This window comes from Phascolarctos cinereus, unplaced genomic scaffold, assembly GCF_003287225.1.
Source record: "Phascolarctos cinereus isolate Bilbo 61053 unplaced genomic scaffold, phaCin_HiC Scaffold_1;HRSCAF=81, whole genome shotgun sequence".
Classification (NCBI taxonomy): Eukaryota; Metazoa; Chordata; class Mammalia; order Diprotodontia; family Phascolarctidae; genus Phascolarctos; species Phascolarctos cinereus.
Window position 1 is genome coordinate 215,021,858 of NW_027555514.1, and position 22,274 is coordinate 215,044,131.

Sequence of the window (22,274 nt, forward strand, 5' to 3'; positions counted from 1 at the left end):
ACACTTGCTCAATGCCAGCTGGCATACCGGTGATGAGCAGGTGAGCCTCGACTCTGCCCCCAGGACATCCCAGGGCTTTAGCAGGTTTGGACAGAAAGGAGCCTGAGTCTCAGGTTTCTGCCTCCCTCGCTTAGAGGCTTGCTTACTAGGCACCCAGGATAGAAGTTGCAATACCTAAGAAAGATCACAGAGGGCAATGTTAGCCCAGGAAAGATCTGAAAAGACATTAAAAACACTAACTTGTATTTCTATAATAGCAGCACATATTCCACAAGGCACTGAGGTTTACAAGATGTTTCCTTCACAACAGCCCTGTAAGGGAGGCAAGGATTTCATCTTCACATTTCCCCACACTTCACTCTCTGTATTGTACACAATAGGTGCTTAATAATTTTTTTTTAAATTGAAGCGTTATTCCCATTTTGGAGGTGAGGAGAAGTTAAATGACTCACCTAGAGTTAGTAGTTAATTAAATACCAAAGGCAAGACTTGAACCCAGGTCTTCCGATTCTAAGACCATTATACCTCACTGCCTTTTATGAAAGAACCTGAGAGTTAGACAGGAGCTTAGGTGTCACCTAGTCTAAGCTCCTAACCAATGTAGACTCCCTTCTACTACATCCCTGCAGGTGGTTAGAAGCAGCAAGCATGTTATATTTGGAGTTTGGAAAGCGGGGGGGAGGGTGTCCTCTGACTCCACACCATCTGTTCTTTCCAATTATATTTTGTATTAACTTACTATTACTAACACACATGTGTGAGTCAACAAGCATTTATTGCCTTGTGTATATGCATGCATGAGTACATGTGTATATGCACACATAAGCAGTAGTTGGTATAGTGGATATAGAGTGCTGTATTTGTGTTCAGAACAAACTGAGTATAAATTCTGCCTAAGGTGGTAGCTGTGTAACCCTGGGGGAGCAAATTACTTAACTTCCTCAGCCTCAGTTTCCTCATCTGTAAAATGGGGATAATAATATCCCCTACTGCACAGGATTGTGAGGATCAATGTAAAGTGCTTTGCAAACCTTTGAATGCTCTGCAAATGGCACCTATTTATCCGCCCTGTATGTGAACCTTTCTGGTGACAGAGGGCTCACTACCTCACAAAATAGCCCTTTCCAGTGGAAATTATTGGAAAAATTTCCCCACCAGATAGTTAACCCATGGTACCAGGCAAATCCTCTAGGGCCAGGTTAGGAATATGTCAGGGTATGATCTCCATCCTTTGTGATGAAATGGTTTTGTGTTTGGTTGATTTGTTTTTGAATCGTCTCATTTCTTTTAATCTCTAAGAGAGTCTTTTGGGAAAATGCATCTTCTGTCCTGGTGCACAGAGGGAACAGTTGCACTGAGTTGAGTCAAGGACTGGTGGCAGTGATGGAGAGGAAAGGCTGGCACCCAACAGCTCAGGGATGCTGCCTAGTACAGATGAGGAAGGCAGAAAGAGAATAATGCTTTCCAGAGGGCTTCAAGAGGCAGTTTTAGTTCAGCCTGCCAAGGTCCATTTGGTCACATAGGAACGGTAGGAGGAAGATGGATGGGGAAAATATATGGGGAGGGGATCAGCAAAGCCGCCACAGAAAACTAGTGATTGTGAGCTTTTCAGCATTTATGGGGAAATCAAGACTCACTATCACAGAGGAAACACAGAGTCTCACCAAGCTTTGAGTACAAGGCTCCATAATGGACTGTGTATTCCACCCCCTCCTACAGGACAACGGTGGTTAGGAGAAAGAATGGGACTAGAAACCCTCTGCCCTAGACTCCTCTCTATTCCTAATCAGAGAACACTGATCTATAGAGAACTCTCCATGGGAAGCTTGTTGCCTTGGGAACCTGAAAATTCTGAAGGCAGTTAGGGGTGTGTGTGTGTGTGTGTGTGTGTGTGTGTGTGTGTGTGTGTGTGTGTTCTCCAAGCATTAGCCTAGCTAAGTATGGAAAGTATTCACCACAGGATACCCACTGGATGAAATTTTTGGTTGTTGAAACTCACAAAGACTGTATGATATGGCAGAGAAGGGGCTGTAATCTGCACTGTTGTGGGAAAATACTTCAGAAATCTCAAGTCTTAAAGCAAGAGAAATTGAGAGAGATGTTAATATTTATGATCTGTGCCCATTCAGTGGCTGCCCATCCAGAAGCAGATGGTAGGGACCACAGGCAGGCAAGTACCAGATTACGCTTGGAGCACTTCTCTGGAGCTGTTGACATGGCACTCGTTGGGAAATAGTTCTTTCCTTGGAGTATTTTGGGCAACAGACACCACAGTGAGAAACAAAATAGCATATGACATTTATTTAGGAGGCAGCAGAAAATTGACAATGATCAGCCGTAACTAGATAGCAGATGGCATCAGGACAAGCATATGGACAGCCCAAGGCAAGAGTTCTCTTTGGCAATCTAAAGCCGGCAGTTGCACGTGTATGGAGAGTGGAACTGGGGAGCGATGTATCAGGGGATACAATGGCTGGAGGAGCTGAGAAACATCCAGAATATATAAACCCTTTGCATCTTGAGAGGCAGCATAGCGTAGCAAATGGGATACTAGACAGGGTTCAGGTTATACCCTTGACACTTAGCTGCAGTAGGTAAGTAGTGCTGGATTGGAATCTGGATGACCTGAGCTCAGAGATGCTAGCTGTGTAATCCTGGGGGAGCAAGTCACTTAACTCCCCTCAGCCTTAATTTCTTCATCTGTAAAAGGGGGATAATAATATTCCCTACTTCACAGGGTTGTGAGGATCAAATGGCCTCTCTAAGCCTCAGTTTCTTCAACTGTAGAATGAGGATAATACCTACAGTATTCTATAGTATAATAGTATAGTGTATAGTGCCTCGCTCATAAGGGTGTTGTGAGGTTCAAATGAAATGGTCTGTAAAGTGTTTTGCAAGCATTAAATTTATGTAGAGATGCCAGCCGTTACTGGGTTTGTGGCCCTGTGAAGGCTGCCCACAGAGGAGCGGTTATCAGAGTCCATAGCTAGGCTGGGCTAGATCCCTTCTGCAGAAGATACTGAAGATGGCAGGAGAGGGAATCAATCAGGCTTTTTGAGAGCAAAGAGAGCTTGCTGCCTTGGGAGCTGAACAGGGGGTCACTGGGTAGCAGCAGGGGCTCAAAGATTCCTTGCACATATCCTAGACTGGGAGGAGTTGGCTGCTCAGCCTTTATCTGGAGCCCTTCTTGGCTGGGGAGCTGCCGCCTTTGGTCACTGGCTCCTTGTAGTCGCTTCCACAGCTGCCTTTGGTTTTGATGTCGGTGGCCCCCGGCTTATAGCTGTAAGTGCTCGAGGTTCCGAAGCCCACACTGAAGCCAGTGCCTCCTGGTCCCGTGTTGGTGCTGCTGATAACCGCTGTGAAATAATACACATACCGAACTGACGCAGGGCAAAGGGAGAAGAATCAGGAGAACAGCATATACAACAACAGCGGTGCTGTAAAGAGCTCCAAAGGATGAACCATTACTACGCCTCTCCTGACACACAAGCGATGGACTCGAGATGCAGAATATGACAGAGATTTCCAGACATGGCCAATGTGGGAATTTGATTTGCTAAACTATGCATCTTTTATATAAAGGTTTTTTGTTTGGGTTTTTTCCTCAGGTAGGGATGGAGTGGAGAGGGGAAGGAAAGGGAGTCTCGGGATAGTTTTGTTTTTTATTTTTAAAAGAAGAAAAAGAAAAGATGACTGAAATGTTTTTGAAATACCAGAAGAGAACAAAAAGAAGGCTAGAAGGAATCATAAATAGGACAGCTTTGAAAGTACTATTAAGATATAAAGAGAAAATATGATATGTTTAAAAAGAAAAGCAAGCTGTTTGGAAAAGAGATTCACACTTTCATGTACAGCTCTCTCTGTTCATTTGAGCTTATGAAAATTGTGGGGTTTTTTAAGTTCAGAATTTTAAAAGTGAAAAAAGAATCTAGAGAACATAGGAAAGAAAGAAAGAAGAGAGGGAGGAAAGAAGGAAGGAGGGAAGGAGAAAAGGAGGAAGCAAGAAAGAAAAGAAGGGAAGGAAGAAAAAAGGAAGGAGGGAAGGAGGGAAGGAGGGAAGGAGGGAAGGAAGGAAGGAAGGAAGGAAGGAAGGAAGGAAGGAAGGAAGGAAGGAAGGAAGGAAGGAAGGAAGGAAGGAAGGAAGGAAGGAGGGAAGGAGGGAAGAAGGGAAGGAGGGAAGGAAGGAGGAAAACAATATAATGGGAGAGCCCTGGACTATGAGCCTGAAGACCCATGTCCTTCCCCTGGATCTGCCACTCACTGTATGGCCTCAGAAAATTTACTTCCCCTCTCTGGTCCTAGGTTTCCTCCTCCACAAATGAGAAGGCTGCACTCACAACCTTTACCTAAAAGCCCCTTCCAGTTCTGACAATGTGTGGTCCACTTGAGACCTTCCACCAAAGGCTGGAGGATCCCTTGTCAGATATGCCATAAAGGGGATTCTTGTTTGGGGAGGGTCTGAACTAGATCCCTCTGAGGTCCTTTCCACCTCTGAGATTCTACCATTCTGACATTTTAGAGCTCTCCCATCCATTGGTCTCCCTTGATTACCACCCAAACCCAAGGGAGGGCTACATTGCTCCTTGGACTTTTGCCTCTCCCTCTCCTCCAAGTATCCTGATCCCCTGAATTGCCCTAGAAATGCCTGGCCCCTATGCTGTGTAAAAGAGTTATCAAGAAGAGGGCCGAGGTCTGCGTGTACTTACAGATGCTCACGGAATTGGGATACTCGCCAGACATCCTGCAGAGGGTGAAGCACAACAAAGTGACCAATGACAGTTATTCTATCTAGCCCAATGCATTTTACTCCCAATTATGCAGTTGCAGGGAGGGAATGCTAAGACAATTTATATAAACTATTCCCACGTCAGTTTAAATCCTCAGCTGCCATTTCCTACCTCACAATATCCTCCATAGGGAGATAGAGTGTGGCATTAGAGATCAGTATGGGACAGTGGAAAAGAACGTTGGACCTGGGTTCAGATTCCCAACTCTACTGCTCAGGTCTGTGTGGTAGACTGGGAATCAGTTAAGCTCTCTCAGCCTCCAGTTACACTGATGAGCTCTGAGGGTCCCATCCAGCTCTAAAACTTTGAAAATCCCCCTCACCACTCCCTCTCCACCATTCTTGGGGAAATGAGTCAGTGGGTAGAATTCTGAATTTGGAGTTAGGAGATCTGAGTTCTAGGACTGGCTCTTTGCCACTTACTAACTAGATGACTTTAGGCAAGTCAGTTTCCCTATCTGTAAAATAAGAAAGTTCAACTAAATGACCCCTAAAGTGCTTTCTAACTGCAATAGTCAGTGCTGAAGCTCATTCTCACTCCAAGCTCCATTCAATGCTCAATTTGAGTGCCACCTTCCATACAAGGTCATTCCTAATCCCTCCTACCCAAAATTACTTTGTATTTCATTTTTATGCATTTGACATTTATTTATCTGTGTATGTCTTTTCACTAATACAATGTAAGAGGACTGGGGTGTTTTTGCCTCTTTTTATATTCTCAGTGACTGGCGCATAGTAGATGTGCCAAGAAATTCTGATTGATTGATTGATTGGCACATAAAAGGTGCTCCAACCTACCTTTCTAGACTTGTTATATATTTTTCCCCATCATGTAGTCCAGCCAAACTAACCCTCTCACTGTTCTTCACATACAACATTTCATCTCCTTTCTCGGAGCCTTTTATTAAGGGAATTTGTTCTGGGAAGTTTGGATTTGGTCAGAAGTCTGCACTTGAGGACCTAGAGGGCCACAAGTGGTCTCAAGGCTGCAGATTCCCCACCCCTAGGTTGTCCCTTATGCCTAGAATGCCCTCCCTCCTCCTCTCTGCCTCTTAGAATGCCTAGTTCCCTTCAAAGCTCAGCTCAAACACCCCTTCCTTTCCTCCAGCTACTAGTGCCTCCCCTCCATCAAATTATATACCATGTACACTTATATAGGCACATGTTGTCTCCTGTAGAATATAAGTTCCTTAAGGGCAGTGCCTATTTCAATTTTATCTGTGGAAACCCAGCAGCTAGCCCAGTACCTGACAAATAGTAGATGCTTTAAAATATTTGCTGATTTGTTTATAAATAAATACTTGTTTTATTGTCTTCATGTAGAACCTGATCAATCGCTGGCTTGTACAAAAGCAACATCACTCTCCCCTTCTCCTCACCTGCACTCCTCGCCTTCCAGTAGCTTCCTGTAGGTGGCAATCTCCATGTCCAGGGCCAGTTTGACACTCATCAGCTCCTGGTAGTCCCGCAGCAGGCGAGCCAGCTCCTCCTTGGAGCAATGTAGGGCACCCTCCAACTCGTCCAGTTTGGCCCGAGCATCTTTCAGAGAACAGTCACCCCTCTGCTCAGCGTCTGCGATAGCTGTCTCCAAGTTGGCACACTGTGGGGTGAAGGACACAAGTTCTAAAGTATTTTCGACTACATAGAAAGTCTTGATGTTATAGGATCATAGATTTAGAATTGGAAGACACCTCAGAAGTCATGTGGTCCAGCAGACTCATTTTACCAATGAGGAAACTTGTCAAGAGACTTGTCCAAGGTCATACACATCAGAACTTTAGATTTCCCCACCTTTGGGATAATAATCTACCCCAGCATTGAAATGAACCCTACATTGGAACCACCCTGGCTAAGGTTTGGAGAATGAGAACTTCACACATTCTTCATCCTTCTATAACCTTTCTAGTTCTGAGGACTCCATCACCTCTTGCCGTATGCCCTGCTACTATGTAATATCGCCCCTTTCCCTGACATCCCCCAACCCCCACCTTTCTACCTTTTGCTAGGGAATTAATAACATTGATGTTACTATTGCCATATGAAGGGCATGATAGTCTACTTTCCCATGGCTCCACTCATAATCTTTGTGTTTCCACTCATGATCTAGGCTAAAGCTCCCTTCCCTGACCATTACTCCCCACTCCCTCATACCCATTCACATCAACCCCAAACCTACTCTGTCCAATAATCTAAATGTGAGCCAGGAGGGGTCAAGCTTCTATGGACAGGACAGTCAAAGCAGGGTACCCCATTATATTGTGACAAAGTACCCTTCATATTTTGTCTATACTTTCCCCAGAGAAATTAGTCAGTATGTATTTTATATTTAAATGTTATTTGGTCTTCTCCCTCCAATAGAATCTAAGGCTGTTGAGGACTTTTGCTTTTATTTCTATATCAGCCCAGTGTGTTCATGATAGGTGCTTAATAAATGCAAGTTTGATTTAACTGAATTGCAGTACAGATTCCCATTTATTTAGATGCCATGAGGATCAATATTAAATACTTTGAGATCTCCAAAGTCAATACCTCTGCCTGTATCCCAGGTTTCTCTAAACCTATAATTATACAAATAGACTCAGGAGAATACAGGGTGGGGGAGGCTACGGGAACATGGCAAAATTATTTTCTCATGTGCTCTGAATAATAATAATATCTAATTTTGATCACGAAAAGTCAATTTCTGCTTGATATCCTTTCCCCATCAAAAAAACCTATCATTTCATCAATTAAACATGATAATCTAGTGTTCATGGTTGTTTAAAAGGTCTTTTGCATTTTTTTGCATCTATGCAACTCTTGAGTCTTGAAAAAACACTGTCAGCTCTTCATTTTCCATGTATGGATTATCCACTTAATTAATACTTAGTCCCAGCCTTTTTTCCTTGACTATTTTGGCCCTACTCACTCTTTAGAGGCTGAAAGAGTAGGCAGTTCAGTTGAGGTAGGAGTTGGGAGGGGAGAAGAGCTGAGAGCCTAGATGGAATGGGGCAAGGGATATGGGGTCAGAAGAGCCTTTAGCAGAAGCCTACCTCTACAGACCCATAGTTTGGCCTGCTGCTTCCAGACAAGGGTGCAGCAAGCATCCAAGTGGAATAGCAACATCAATTCTCCAAGTTCATGGAGATATACAAATGTGGTCCCTGGTCACCAGAAAGCAAAAGGCAGGGTGACCCCCATGCCAGCCAATGATATAGCATAGGATCATAGATGAAGATCTGGAAAGGATCCCAGAAACACCTAGTTCAACCCCTTCTCTCACCCTACCAATTTAATCTTATTTCTTGGTACTCCCCAACGCACATCATTTGTCCAGTCAGATCCATCTCCTTACCTTTTCCCATGTTCATGCTTTTACTCATCTTGTTCCACTTTCCTGGAAAACCCTTCAGTCCTTTAAGGTTCAATTCTAGTACTTCATTTGCCATGAAGTCTTCTAAGCCTATGCTATGAGACCCTTTGATCTCCCTTCTCCCCAGTCTCCTACAACTTTTATCATGCCATATGGTTTAGCAGTTAATTATATGCTGTCTTAAATTAGTCATCATGCAGACTAGTGTCTCCAAATACACTGCACATTTCTCAAAGGCAGGGGCCATCTATCCTCCACAACATCTTGGGTTATGCTAAGCACATAATAGATACTCAACAAATACTCGTTGATTGATTTGTCGGCATAACTCACCTGTTTCTTCACACTCCCGATCTCTGAACGAAGTCTCTGGATCAGTCGATTGAGTTCAGAGATCTCAGCCTTGGTAAGTTTAAGGTCATCCCCCTGCCGGCCAGCCGTGACTTGTAGCTCTTGGATCTGAGGGTGAGCAGCAAGGGCAAGGAATAGAGAAGAGAATGAGGATTTATTCATAGGGGGTTAACCGATTCGACCAAACAATTTGGTCTCATGTACTCATACAATATTGACACAAACATAGCATCAAAGTCTGAAGGACAGTAATTGTAAGTCTGTGACCAAGCGTGTCCAAAAGAATAAGGAAGGACCATGAAGTGTTGTCACAAGCATGGCTCTCACTGACCCTGACAAAGAAGGGTCATCATTTCTCAGCTCTCAGGCCAATTACAGCCCAGTCCAACTTCCAAGATTTTACTCAGAGAAACACAAACCCAAGTCCATAGAAAAAGATACCTACATAACCAGACTCCCCAGAGCCACACTCCTTTGCCATTAAAAAAAATACCTCTTACTCTCCCTCCTTCCAGCATCCTTAGTTCTAGTGTCATGGTCTGTAAGAATCATTTTAGGAATAGCAGCCCTGGGGCCGTACATGCATTTTATAGGCTACCTAAAGTCATCCTCATGGTGGGAGAAAGATCAGTGCCCACGTTAGGGTTATTAGCAGCAGAGTAACCACTATCTTTCTGCCCACAACTTGACTGTTCTGCCTTCCTTATCAAAATAACACACAAAAAGAATTAGAAAATCAGGAAGTCATCCCAAAAAAACCAAATAGGATCAGAATGGCCTTTTTTTTAACAGGGGTGTTTAATTGGCCTAAACAAACCAAATTTCCTTTGTCCATACCTATACCAAGATAGATACTCATATTGTGGAAGCAGAAAAGACTTCAAGGCACCATCTCTTTATCCTTTCATACATATTGTTGAATGGATCCATGAATCTGACCCCAAGTAGGAGAATCTTTGTTCTGCCCTGATTCTCAATGGCTTTCAGGGAATACAAATGCCTTCAGTCATCATTTACAGTCATCAGGAAGTATTTACTTAAATTTACACTATTACTTCCAAGAGGGAAACAATACGTTAAGAGAACTTTGGTGGAATTTGAGTTTCCTCTCCTCTCCCTTTCCTAGTCCCAGGGACTTGGAAAGTAGCTCCAAAGTGGATGAGAAAACATAAGGCAAAGTAATGTCAAAAGCCTAGCTCATCTGTAGAGTCAAGCCAAGCTGGAGTACAGGTGAACTAAATAACAGAGGTAGAGGGCCTAACCTCAGTGCTCAAGTCCAGTATTAAAAATTCCATCTGAGCCCACCATGCCTGTGAAAGAAACATTTTCTAATAGGAAAACCAGGTTAAGTAGCTATGGCCCACCCTCAACACCATATTGTAGTGGAAAGAACGAGACCTGAGTCCTAGCTTTGCCATGTACTCGCTGTGTGACTTTGGATCAGGCTTTTAATCTCTCTGATCCTTAATTTCCTCATTTATTAAATGGGGATAATGCCTATCTCAGAGGGTCATTGGAAGGATCCTGTGAGATAATTGCTGAGAAAATCTTTACCATCCCCCACCTTGCTCTGATAGAGGGCCTCAGCCTCAGTCTTGCTTCTCATGGCCGTCTCTTCATACTGGCTTTTGATATCATCAATGATGCTGTCCAGGTTCAGGTCTCGGTTATTGTCCATGGAGAGGATGACAGATGTGTCACTGATATGGGACTGGATCTGGGCAATCTCCTAGGCAATGGATAGGCAACAGTGAATTTAAGAGTATCTCTCTTTTCCCAAATAACCTTTTAGGTAACCCTGGGGCACTCTATGCCTTGAATAATGCAAATACTAAGGGTGTGCTAGGAAATGCTCAAATAATCAGCTCTCTGGAAAAAGAAATGTACTTACAATACAATACACTTTTAAGTTTAACTTGCCTCATTAACATTTTCTCCATCACTTTCTTAAGTCTAGACAATCCACAAAGCAATCAGTCAAGCCCTGAGTTCTAGCCTTTGCCTGTTCTGAGTTTTCACCCTGAACATTTAACGATCAGCCAGTTCAACCTGGCTCCAGCAACATCCCTTGGTCTCACTTTAACGATCCAAGGGTGATGCAAGGAGGAACAGCAGTTGACCAAGAGTCAGAAGACCTGAGTTTTGGTCTCAGCTCTACCACTTATCAGCTGTGATTGCAGTCCACTCTACTTCTTAAAAACTCAGTTTCCTCATCTGTAAAACTGCACTGAGGACAGGGGCTATTTTTTTATCTCTTTTGTAGCCCCAGTCCTAAGCACAACACTAGGCATATGCTAAGATCTTAATGAATTGTTTTAATTTCTCTTTTAATTAAAATGATTTCCAAAGTCCCTCTAAGCTCTAATTTTTCAAAACTTTGCTGTCCACATGTCATGTACTTATGTCTGTTTGTGTTTGTATATCTGCCTCAAACTTATAGTTCTTCCAGGTCAGAAAGCACATGTGTCATTCACTTTTTACTGTTCCTAGCCCCATTCTGCACTCTCTCCAGTACCTGGGAGTATTCTTAATATTTCTGCTGTTGAGATGAATTGTCTTCCTTAACAAAAGCCTTGCAAACAAGTAACTACACTTACCAGCCCATCTTCCTCCTCAATCCTTTCAACTAACCCCCTTTCCATGGCATCTGCTTCCTGGCCCCCCTTACCCAACACCAGTCCTCTAGATCTTGGGCAAAGAGACAGATGGCATCTATGGGGCCACTTGCCGGTATGTTTTACTTGTGTGAGGGAAAGGATGGGAGATGATGCTTACCCCTTCATATAGGCACTTGAGGAATTTGATCTCATCAGTTGCAGCATCCACTTTGGCCTGGAGCTCTATTTTGTTCATGTAGGCTGCATCCACATCCTGTAGAAGCAATAATCCAAGGAGGTGTAATTTCTTCCTTCATGTTCACCCACTTGCCTCTGACCCAACTGCTCCAGGATTCAGGGGCAGTATCCTGCTGCAGCCATAACTTCAACATCACATAGTAGCGATGTCTACCTCCAAAACCTAGCTCTTCTGCCAGCAGAATATCTCTGTACTTTCCCCTCACCTTCCCCATGCTTAATAGGAAGAGGACCCAGGAGCTCAGATCCAGGTGTGCCCAAAGTACATGGTCAATCAAACATCTGAATTTCAAACCAATGAATTTTTATCTTGATTTCTTCCAAACAACATTTCAAGAATTTATTCCTTTCCAGGCCACATTACTGACTCTGAACTTTCTCCACCATGCTATAGAAACCTCTGTACCCTGGAAGATCACTCCACTCCTATACTTCACACATTGAAAGCATTCTCCATGCCACTGACTTCTCCTTCTGATTGGCTTCTTCCTCCCAGAACCACCATTTGAAGGAGGGTGCCCAGGTCAACTGTGTCCTCATTTCTCTCCAGACTTCCCCTACAATGTCTCTAGTAACTTCATCTCTTCTTTCTAGTTCCCTTTCATGTGTTGTCTTCACACACACACACACACACACACACACACACACACCCCATTAGAACATAAGCCCTTTGAGGGCAGGGATTATCTTCCTGCTTATATTTTGATTACCAGAACTTAGCATGGAGTCAGATACATAATTAATAAATGTTTTTTGAGTCAATTTAACTCAAGACAACTAACTCAAAACAAAATGTGTGACAGTAATCGACTTATGAAATACTTGGCCAAAATGTCAATCAGGGTCCAAGGAATAAAGTGACCCAAGTCCTTTCTCAGCTGCCCACTAGCCGGGCAAGTGACTTACACTCTCTCGACCTATTTCCTCTTCTGTAAAATGGGGATAATAATGGCATTCACTTCCAAAAGTTGTTGTGAGGATCAAGTGAGATAATAATACAGGCAAGAGCCCCACCGTGTTAGTGCCTGCTATCCCCTCCCACAAAACCACCAGATTTTAGGCTTGCCTGGAGTGAAGAGGCCAGGGGTCAGTAAGCCCTTTGGGCCCACCCAGGGCTACTCCCACTTTGTTTCTCTTCTCCCACCCCCAGCAGTTGCTGTCTCACCTTCTTGAGCACCACAAACTCATTCTCAGCTGCTGTTCGTTTATTAATTTCCACCTCATACCTACATGGGAATAAAGAGAAGGGAATGAAAATGAGATTCATTAAGAAGATAAAGACACCTAGGCAGGCAGGGAGGCTCTAAACTTTGACAACATTGAGGTTCATGTCCAGTGGGGATGAAGGAGGCTTCACCTCTGTGACTCACATATAGTCTTCTCCAATGAAAATTCCTCTACTCCTTCCCAATTTTGTTCAAAATAATGACTATGTTTACATAGTAGTTAATAGGTTACAAAATTTTTACTTCACCATATATCATTTAATAGTTGTATAACAACCCTCTAAAGGAAGCAAGACAGGTGTGTATTATCATCCCCTTTTTATAGATGAGGAAACTGAGGCTTAGAGAAATAATGGAACTTCTCCAAGGTCCCAAGTAGTAAATGGAACAGCTAGCACTCAAATCCAGGTCTCTCCTGACTTCATAGTACAGAACTTTCTATTAAAATATTTGTTAAAAATTTTTTTTAAAAAAAGAAAAAAATATTTGCTATTGTTCATTTGTTCAGTTGTGTCTGATTCTTCATGACACCATGGAGCATAATATGCCAGGCTCCTCTGTCCTCCGCAATCTGCCCAAGTCTGTCCAAGCTCATGTTTATTGTTTCCATGATGCTATCTGTCCACGTCATCCTCTGCTATCCCCTTCTCCTTTTGCCTTCAATTCTTCCAAAAATCAGGATCTTTTTCAATGAGTCTCGTCTTCTCATTACGTGGCCCAAGTATTTAAGCTTTAGCTTCAGTATTCTGAGTTAATTACTAAAATATATCCCATCTCAAAACTACAGTTGACTATGATTGCCTTCTTTCCTCTGCATTCCCTCCCCACCGCGGTGATCAGCTTGCCCTCTGTTCCTTTGCATGGCTTTATGTGTTGTTTCTAATCAGTTTAAGTCTTGGTATATGCCCCATTTCTCCCACTCACCCACAAAAACCGACCATACAGACAATAAGACCTCCACTCTCTAAGTTCAGGGAATGAGTCTCTTTCTTCCATTTGTTTCTATGTCCAGTTTCTCGGATAAAGACAGCCGTGCCCTTAGAAATCGCCCAAATGGGAAAGTACAAGGTGGCACTGAATGGAGGAAGCTCCCTTTTATTGCCTATAAATTGCCCATAATCTCAGAAGCCTCCAATTCCTAGAAGTCCTGGGCCACGGAAACTATACTTAGGGGCGTGGTACTCTGAAAACTGGTCTTCTGATTACTGGTTCAGCTTAATGGGAGAAACAGTCCAAATTAAGATGCCTCTCAATTCTCCACCCCAAAGAGGGGGACCAAAAGTACAGACAAGTGTTCATGAATAGTAGGGACTGAGCTTCTAATTTCACTGGTGTAGAGAACTCAGTGAGGAGACTCCCTCTGCCAATGTAAGTTGGTCTGCAACATTGAGGATTGGGTAGGATAAGCGACTTGCCCAAGGCCAGTCACACAGCCACAATGTGTCAGAGGCACGATTTGAGCCCATCTTCCTGGTTGGGGTGCTGGGCTCTTTATTCATTGTACTACAAATAGTGGGTTTATCCAAAAAGATTTCTGCTACAAATGAATTTCATTGTTGATGCAGAAATTATGGAGAGGCACATGATGAAACTGCCCAAGAAATTCTAATGCACAAGGAGCCAGAAAATCCTCCAGGTTCCAAATCTAGACCTACTCTACCACCACCTTTGTGCTAGGAACAAACAATATCATTTCTCAGAACAACAGCCAAAAAAAGAAAAAGAGAAAGTAATAGCCTGAGCAAATCTTCTCTCTCTCTCTCTCTCTCTCTCTCTCTCTCTCTCTCTCTCTCTCTCTCTCTCTCTCTCTCTCTCTCTCTCACTAAAATTTTCTTTTTCTGACTCTGTCTCTTGCTCTGTTTCTCTCTGTCTTTTCTCTGTCTCTCTGTCTCTTTCTGTCTGTCTGTGTATGTGTCTGTCTCTTTCTCTGTCTTTCTTTCTGTCTCTGTCTCTCTCTCTCTCTTTCTCTCTCTCTCTCCCTCTCTCTCTCTTTCTCCCTCTCTCTCTCCCTCTCTCTCACTAAAATTTTCTTTTTCTGACTCTGTCTCTTGCTCTGTTTCTCTCTGTCTTTTCTCTGTCTCTCTGTCTCTTTCTGTCTGTCTGTGTATGTGTCTGTCTCTTTCTCTGTCTTTCTTTCTGTCTCTGTCTCTCTCTCTCTCTTTCTCTCTCTCTCTCTCTCTCTCTCTCTCTCTCTCTCTCTCTCTCTCTCTCTTTCTCCCTCTCTCTCTCACTCTCTCTCACTAAAATTTTCTTTTTCTGACTCTGTCTCTTGCTCTTTCTCTCTGTCTTTTCTCTGTCTCTTTCTTCTGTGTATATGTCTCTTTCTCTGACTGTCTTTCTTTCTGTCTCTGCCTCTCTATCTCTCTCTCTCTCCCCCTTTCCTCTCCCTCTCTGTGTCTCTCTGTTTCTCTCTGTCTCTGTGTTCTCTGTTTCTCTCTGCCTCTTGTATCTCTCTATGTCTCTCTGTCTCTCCCTTCCTCCCCTCTCTTTTAGTCTACCTGATTCACACATTCTCTGAAAGACTAGAGAGACTGTAGAAAGGAAAGGAAGAGATGTTGGCAGTGTCAACAAAGGATTAATATTAGCATGAAATCCTTAAATGTGGGGAAAAAGCTGAACTTTTCATTTTCCACAAATAAAATCCATATCTGCCTCCTTCTCTGCTTACCTCTTTTTTTAAAGTTTTATTTATTTTGTTTTTAATTTGTGAAATAAAACAAGCATTTCCATAACATAGTAGAATAATTGATTGAAGCTGAAAATCAATTATGTACAACTTGCTATTCTTACCTCTTCTTGAAGTCCTCCACCAAATCTTGCATGTTCCTAAGCTCAGAGTCCAGTCTCACCCTATCCCCTGACAGGGTCTCCACCTGCCTACGAAGCGTGCTGATGTAGCCTTCATAAATGGGTTCTAGATTCCTCTTGCAGTTGCTCAGGTCCAGCTGCTGCAGTAGGTTCCACTTGGTCTCCAGCACCTGGTTTTGTTGCTCCAGAAAACGCACCTAGAACCCCACACAGTTGGCAATTAGAACCCCAGACTTGGGTTAGATGACTTCTGAGGTACTTCCTAGCTCTGAGAACACTATAGTGATACTATAATTCTTTTACTTCTTCTAGGTTAGGAAGGAAAGCTAGAAATCAGTCAAGTGGTGAAGACCATAGCCATTGCTAATTAGAGACTAACTATGGTGGTTGTGGTCATCAAGGAGGGGAAAAAAACTCATCCAAAATAAATCATGCAGTAAGCCTGGAGGAAATAGGGGAATGGGATTCAGAAAATGAATGGTTTCCCTCCTTATGGAGGTGGCATGGGGAAGCATGCTACCCACTTCCTCACAGAGATGATAGACTCAAGATGCAGAATTAGACAAAGAGCTTTGGATATCCTCCTCAGTGGGGAGGAGGATAGGATATGGGAGAGAAAAAATAAATGCTTATTCATTGAAAAGAATATTGTTTTAAATAAATTGTTTTAAAAATCTAAAGAGGATAGAAAAATTCAGTCACTGCCTTCAAGGAGATTAATTATGTGGCAATTTTCTCAGCTTTTACTCTGGCTCTATGGTCCTTCCCCCATTTCATTAACTCTCCCTTCTGCCATTCTCCTATTTTATATTCCCCAATTTTTCTGTGACTCCACAGTTCAGACTCTAGCCAGGAAATATCTGTCCTTAGTTCTCTTCCCAAAAGGCCTCTCACACTTTTGAGTCTCATGGGCCAGCCCCCTTACCTGCCTTGTCTTCCAAGCCAAAGTAACCCTACATCATACTCCCCTCCTTCCTTACCTCTGCCAGAAAGCCTTCCTAGATTTATTCCCCCACAATGTTTCAACGTCCTCACCAGATTCCTTTCCATTCTCCCAGTTCTGATTTCTAGAGCTATGTATGGCTGCTTCTATCTCTACTTTTCTGTGTCTGGATACATTGGGCGTCATTTTTTTTCATTGAGGTTTTTTTTTTAGTTGTTTAATTTTTTTGTTTTTCCCCAATTACATGTTAAAACAATTTTTAAACTTTTTTTTTCAGTTTTGAGTTCCAAATTCTATCCTGCCCCTCTCCCTTCCCAGTAAGCAATCAGATGGAAGGTTATGCATTCATTTACATCTTAGTACTGGACATCATTTAAAGCAACAGTTTTCAAGGTGTGGTCCAATGGCCTCTAGAAGTTCTGAAACTCTTTAAAGGGATCTGTAAGGTCAAAACTTTTCATACATTTGAATTTTTAATTTAGTAAATATTTGTAGATGTAACCCACATAACCAAAAGCTCTTTGTGAAAGGTTTCAACAATTTTTAGGAGTGTAACAGGGTCCTGAGATCAAAAAGTTCGAGAACCACTGAAGTTTAAGAACCACTAGATTCCATTGCTTATCTCCAATTTATCATTTATATAACTTATTTGTGCATAGTTATTTGCATGTTATCTCCCTCATTAAATAGTGAGCTCCTCAAGATCACATTTTACCTTTCTTTGTACCCCAGTGCTTAGCACAGTGCCTGGCATATAGTAGGTGCATAATAAATGTTTATTAAGTGACTGACTGGCTCAAATCCCAGCTCTGCTATTTGACTTTAGATAAGTCACTTCCCTCATCTGTAAAATGAAGAAGTTGAGCTATATAAAATGTCTAGGGTCCTTTCCAGTTTTAAATCTTGTAGTCTCTCATAGGTTCCCCAAGGCCAGAAATGGAGGCTGCTCCTCTTTCTGAATCCCCCACAAATGCCCACCAGTGCTCAAGATGGGGCTGTGCCTAAGGAAAGGAGGAGGGATTTTTCAAGACAATACAGAGAAGACAGTTCAACCCACCTTGTCAATGAATGAGGCAAACTTATTGTTGAGAGCCTTGATCTGCTCACGCTCCTGGGTCCTCACTTTCTGGATCTCAGGATCCAGCTCCACGTTGAGCGGGGCCAGGAGGCTTTTGTTGACGGTCACCTGGGGGATACCTCCAGGAGGACAGATCGATGGGCACACAGGTCCCAGCCCAGCATTTCCAAAAATTGTTCCCACAAACCCACTCACCCTGCCTCCCCCAAAACTAGCCCCATGCCCAAGAGCATAGCTCCCAGTCCGGGATGCCCCTGTTGTGGCACTGATAGAAATGCGACGGTTGCCACACAGGCTGTAAAGACTCTTGCTACCGAAGGCTGCTGCTCCTACTCCCTTCACTCCACCCCGGAAGGAGGTTGAACTGCTGCTAAGCCGACTTGAAATGACAGCTGAGCAGCCACTGAAGCCAATGCGGTCCCCACTGGGGTAGTGATTGAACTGGCGACTCATGGCAGCCAGGCAAAGATGGCAGCAGATGCAATGCAAGGAGACAAAGAGATGGGACCAAGAGGTGCACCTCAGCTGATCTACCTCGATAGCTTCTCCTCTTATATAGCCTGGAAAGTTGGGATGGGAGACAATGAAGTCAGCTTAATTTATGGGTCAGGAATATCTTCCAGGTCACTCTGGACCACTTTGTAAATTACCTCTTTGGTTCTCCATTTTGTAAATTATCTGTCACCCCACCTCACAGATTTTTGTCTCTTCCGCCCTGGACTCTGATGAATCCCCCATAAAATGACCCAGAACACAGAAATTGCATTGCTTACATGTTGCATTACAATAATTTGGGCTTATCTATTCATGTTGCCCTCCAATTACTGGGGTTATCAACTCCTGGATCTCTAAAGTAGGCTCCCAGATTGTCTCGCCCCCTCAGTGGTTGGGGCTGTGGGTTGGGTTGATGTTGGGGCCAATTCTGGGTCAGAAGTGGGATGAGTAGTATTGGGAACCATTTAGAGAAATGCCCTTCTTTCCTTCCACTAACTGCAAATACTGACCAAAATTCTTCCCTTCCTACACCCTGCATGGTTCCTGTGCTAGTTGCTGAGGGTTTATGAACTCAGGAAAAGAAGTTACATGGGTCCTTCCTTGGGAAACTCAGAATCTAGAAGGGGAAGTGTGACACATGCCCAGGAGAGAGAAAATTTTTTAAAAAGACAGTCCTAGGACAACTGGTCAAAGATATTATAACTATCTGAGGCAGAAGGAAAATGGCTAGAAAGGGAGCAAAAGATAAGCAGGAGGAAGGAGAAAAATGGTAAGGCAAGGCTGTGCTAGGTAAAATGGCTTGTGGGACATCTCCAGAGATAGGTTAGGGCAGGGATTCTTAATCTTTTTTGTATCCTAGACCCTTCTGGCAGTCTGGAATAGCATTGGACCCCTTCTCAGATGAATATTTTTCATTTAACGATTGAAGGAAATGCTTAATTCCAGTTAGAGATTAGTGAAGATAAAGGTGTAACAACCCCTTCCCCCTGAAATCTATTCATGAGCTCTTTGGAGGTCTGTGGAGCCCAGGTTATGAGCTCCTGAGTTGGGAAATGTCCTTCCCCAAAGAGTTCCACAAATAAAAGAGATTGGAGTCTGTGCCCAGAGGCAGGAGATTGACTGTGATGATCCCTCAAAGTCTTTTCCAGTCCCCAAAGACTGATTCATTACTTGGAACTATCTAGACACCAATAATCTTGAATCTAGGATCTGATAGGAATGTCAGCCTGTAATGACTCCATTTTGCACCTGGAAGCAAAGCATTAGAGTCAGGCAGAGGCAAAATTAGGACAAAAAGGAAGGCTGTCCTGCACATAAATTGAGACCCCATTTTCCTATTCCCCCCCCATTACAATTGAGAAGTTCCTCTTTGTTTGTAACTAAGCCTCCTCTGGCTACAGCGAGTCTGTTATTGTAGAGATTCTCTTTAGACATGAAGGGCAGATGGTCCTCTTCTGTTAAATATTTTCTTTGTTACAAGGGTTTTGGTTCTTATTTTCCAACAGGGGTGGGGAAGGAGAAAGAGAAAATAGGTGTTTGTTCATTAAAAAAAAAATTAAAAAAATTAATGAGTCCCTGCTTAAACACGTCCTCTCTAAAAAGAACTCTGTCTCAGATGAAATCTCTTCTCTGTGTACAATTTGGACTAATATAAACTCCTTGAGGATAGGAATGTTTTATTTCAGGCTTTATATCTCCAGCACCTAGTAGGAGACTTTCCACACAGTAGGCACTCAATAAATATATTTTAAATTGAATTGTTAGATTGTTTTTCTTGGCTGCAGGAGAAAGAATTAAGACCAAAGACTGGAGAGTGGCTGATTTGGACTCAAGGTAAGAATTTTTTATTCATTAGAACCATCTGAAAAGGCTGCCTCTCAAGGTACTGATTTCCCATCATGACTAGCAGTCTGGACAACCACTGAAATTCAGTATGTTAGAGAATAGATTCACACATCAGGCAGGGAGTTAGACTAGATAATGTCAAAGGTCCCTTCCAACTTTGAAATTCTTAGTGAGAGGCTGCAGAGTGTAATGGAAAGATCACTAGACTACAAGTCAGTAAATCCATGTTCAAATTCCAGTTCTGTCATTCTCAATATGGCCTTGGGAAAAGTCACTTCTCTCTAACTTTGGTTTTCATCATTAATCAAAAGAAGAAATTGGATGAGACGATCTCCATGGGCCCTCCCTTGAGTTGATGTCTCCATGGTGTCTTCCTGTACTGTCTGGGATGCCTCTGTGGTCTCGGTTCTGTTTAGCCTTTCTGGGGAGTCAAATGGTGCACTGTGCATCAGAGCCAAAAGCCCTGTGTAATCACAGCCAAAGCTGTTTACCTACCAAGGAATGGAGTTGTTAGAATCTTGATAAGCAATGAAGACAGAGGGAGAGGGAGGCACCAAGGTGATGAGAAGATTAAGAACCCAAGGGATGACCTGAATAATAGGATTTTGCGACTTTTGGAGAATATGTGAGATCAGCCTCCTAGAAGAGACCTGGGGAAAATCTGTGTATCCAATCCTTCTGAAAGATCTACATGAACTCTGAAGTGATGAGCTGTGTGTTCAATCCTTGTGGGGGAGATCTATGTGTCCAAACCCACCAAAAGTGTTCTGTGTCACTGCTTCCTCTTCGGGACAGGTATCTAGTCCTTCTTTGGGGTTTGTGTAGTCAGTCCCCTAGAGGAGTTGCCTGCCTCCTGTCTCTCAGGAAGGGAAGGATGTCTTTATGTCTGTGCTTCTATCAGGGGAGTCTATGTATTCAGAACCTTTGGAGGAAACAGTCTATGAGGGTCTCTGTATGTTCAGTCCCCTTGGAGGATCTGTATCTAAATATTTCTTCCAGGCTCTTTGTTACCATCTTCCCCCTTTGTGTTTTCACTTCCTTTGGCAGAAATGGTCCACATATCTAGCCTTCCTCAGGGGCATGTGTCTAATCTCTTGAAGAGTCAGGGAATCTATATGTCTATCTCCAGAGGGAACAGGGTGGATTGTGTGAAAGTTATATAACCCCTATGGCCTACTGGGAAGAGAGTATCTCAGTCCTTTCTAGTGTTTAAGTAGTGATGTTGGATAGTAGAAAGAATTTTAGAGAAATCTGTAGACTTGGGTCTGAATCCCAATTCTGATACCAATGAGTTGTGTGAGCATGGACAAGTCACTTCAGAACCTCAGTTTTAAGAAAACTGAAAATGAGAATAATTATATTTTCAGTACTTGCCTCAGAAGGTCATTATGAAGAAAGTGTTTTATGAACTTTAAATGCTATGTAAATATGAGCTTTTATTAACTAACTCTACCTTATTTCCAGCCTCATATGTATTTGGCATCTTTCCCCTCACTTTAAGCTTGGAAGGGATCTCAGTTACTGAATTAGATTAGACTAAGGAAGAACTCATCTCTGAAGTATGTGAGACAATAGAAGGGACTTGTGAGGGATGCTTTGGGAATCACTTTTTCTGGAAACATTTAAAAACAATAGAGATGCCCCCATTTGTCTAGGATATTAGTAGTTCTGCCCGGGGACAAGGGGATGGATGAGATAACTTTTCAACATCTTTTTTGAGAGAGGATGAATAAATGGATGGATGAGTCAGTGATCTGTCTTCTCCCAGAATCTACTTATTTTAAGATTCAAAAGTGACTGGAAGGAAATACCTAAATACTAGAGGTAAAAAGGAAGTACCAGAGTGGGAGGATCAAAGGGGTAAGGGGTGAGGGGAGAGGCCTGGAGGACAGTTTTCATCAGCATCCCTGCTTGGATCACCCCAACTGCTAAGTCATGAACTAAGGTTTACTATGCCCCTAGGCCACCCTCTGGTCTGCAATCAACACTGAGCTGTGGCTCCTAGATGAGAGGTCTTTAGAGCAGAGGGCAGAGTACTATTTGGAGATTGAGCAGAGAGGTTTGTGGTGGCAGTTTTGTAATTGAAGGAATCATCAGAATGTCAGTCAGTAGAAGTGGTGAGGGTGCTTTCCATCAAGTCCAGGTAGGAACTCTCCCAAACACAGTAGGCTCCATACCTGGGGTCTTTGGTACCTTTCACTGGAGGGATGGTATTAACTATGGCCCAATACTCTAATCTTGTCCCCCAACTCATTCTCTCATTTTAGGCCTCTGGTACTGCTGATTAAAGTCGCTTTTCTGGTGCCCCATCACTTGGGTACGGAGCACACTGGAGGGGCAGGGAGTATTGGGTTTGCTGTATTTCCCATCCTCCATCATTTTGGAACAGGGTTTTAGACTTTATAATGAACCTAGTAATTCTCATCTTGGGTGTGTATATCATTTTCCCTTATCTCAGCCTGGGAGCTCCCTGAGGGCAGAAATGGTGTCACCCTCTCTCAGCCCAGGATCCAGGATTGTCGTTTTTCACATGGG

At 43.1% G+C, this 22,274-nt stretch overlaps 1 protein-coding gene across 1 annotated transcript; it reads right to left on the minus strand.

The window, feature by feature from the left end:
- Nucleotides 1-3,171: 3,171 nt before the first annotated feature.
- LOC110194063 (keratin, type II cytoskeletal 72-like) lies at nucleotides 3,172-17,852 on the minus strand. The gene is made up of 9 exons (XM_020966201.1): nucleotides 17,379-17,852; nucleotides 15,361-15,575; nucleotides 12,510-12,570; nucleotides 11,265-11,360; nucleotides 10,054-10,218; nucleotides 8,472-8,597; nucleotides 6,166-6,386; nucleotides 4,707-4,741; nucleotides 3,172-3,356 (listed from the first exon to the last, which is right to left on the minus strand). The coding sequence occupies exons 1-9, from the start codon at nucleotides 17,850-17,852 to the stop codon at nucleotides 3,172-3,174; spliced, it is 1,578 nt and encodes a 525-aa protein (XP_020821860.1).
- Nucleotides 17,853-22,274: the final 4,422 nt, after the last annotated feature.

Bases quoted from the DNA above. Each gene is read 5' to 3' on its own strand.
- LOC110194063 (XM_020966201.1), bottom strand. From the start codon at position 17,852: ATGAGTCGCCAGTTCAATCACTACCCCAGTGGGGACCGCATTGGCTTC. The intron at 12,571-15,360 runs GTAAGAATAGCA...ATTCCCATGTAG, and splicing joins GTGGAGGACTTCAAGAAGAG to GTATGAGGTGGAAATTAATA. The intron at 11,361-12,509 runs GTGAGACAGCAA...TTGCTTCTACAG, and splicing joins AGTTTGTGGTGCTCAAGAAG to GATGTGGATGCAGCCTACAT.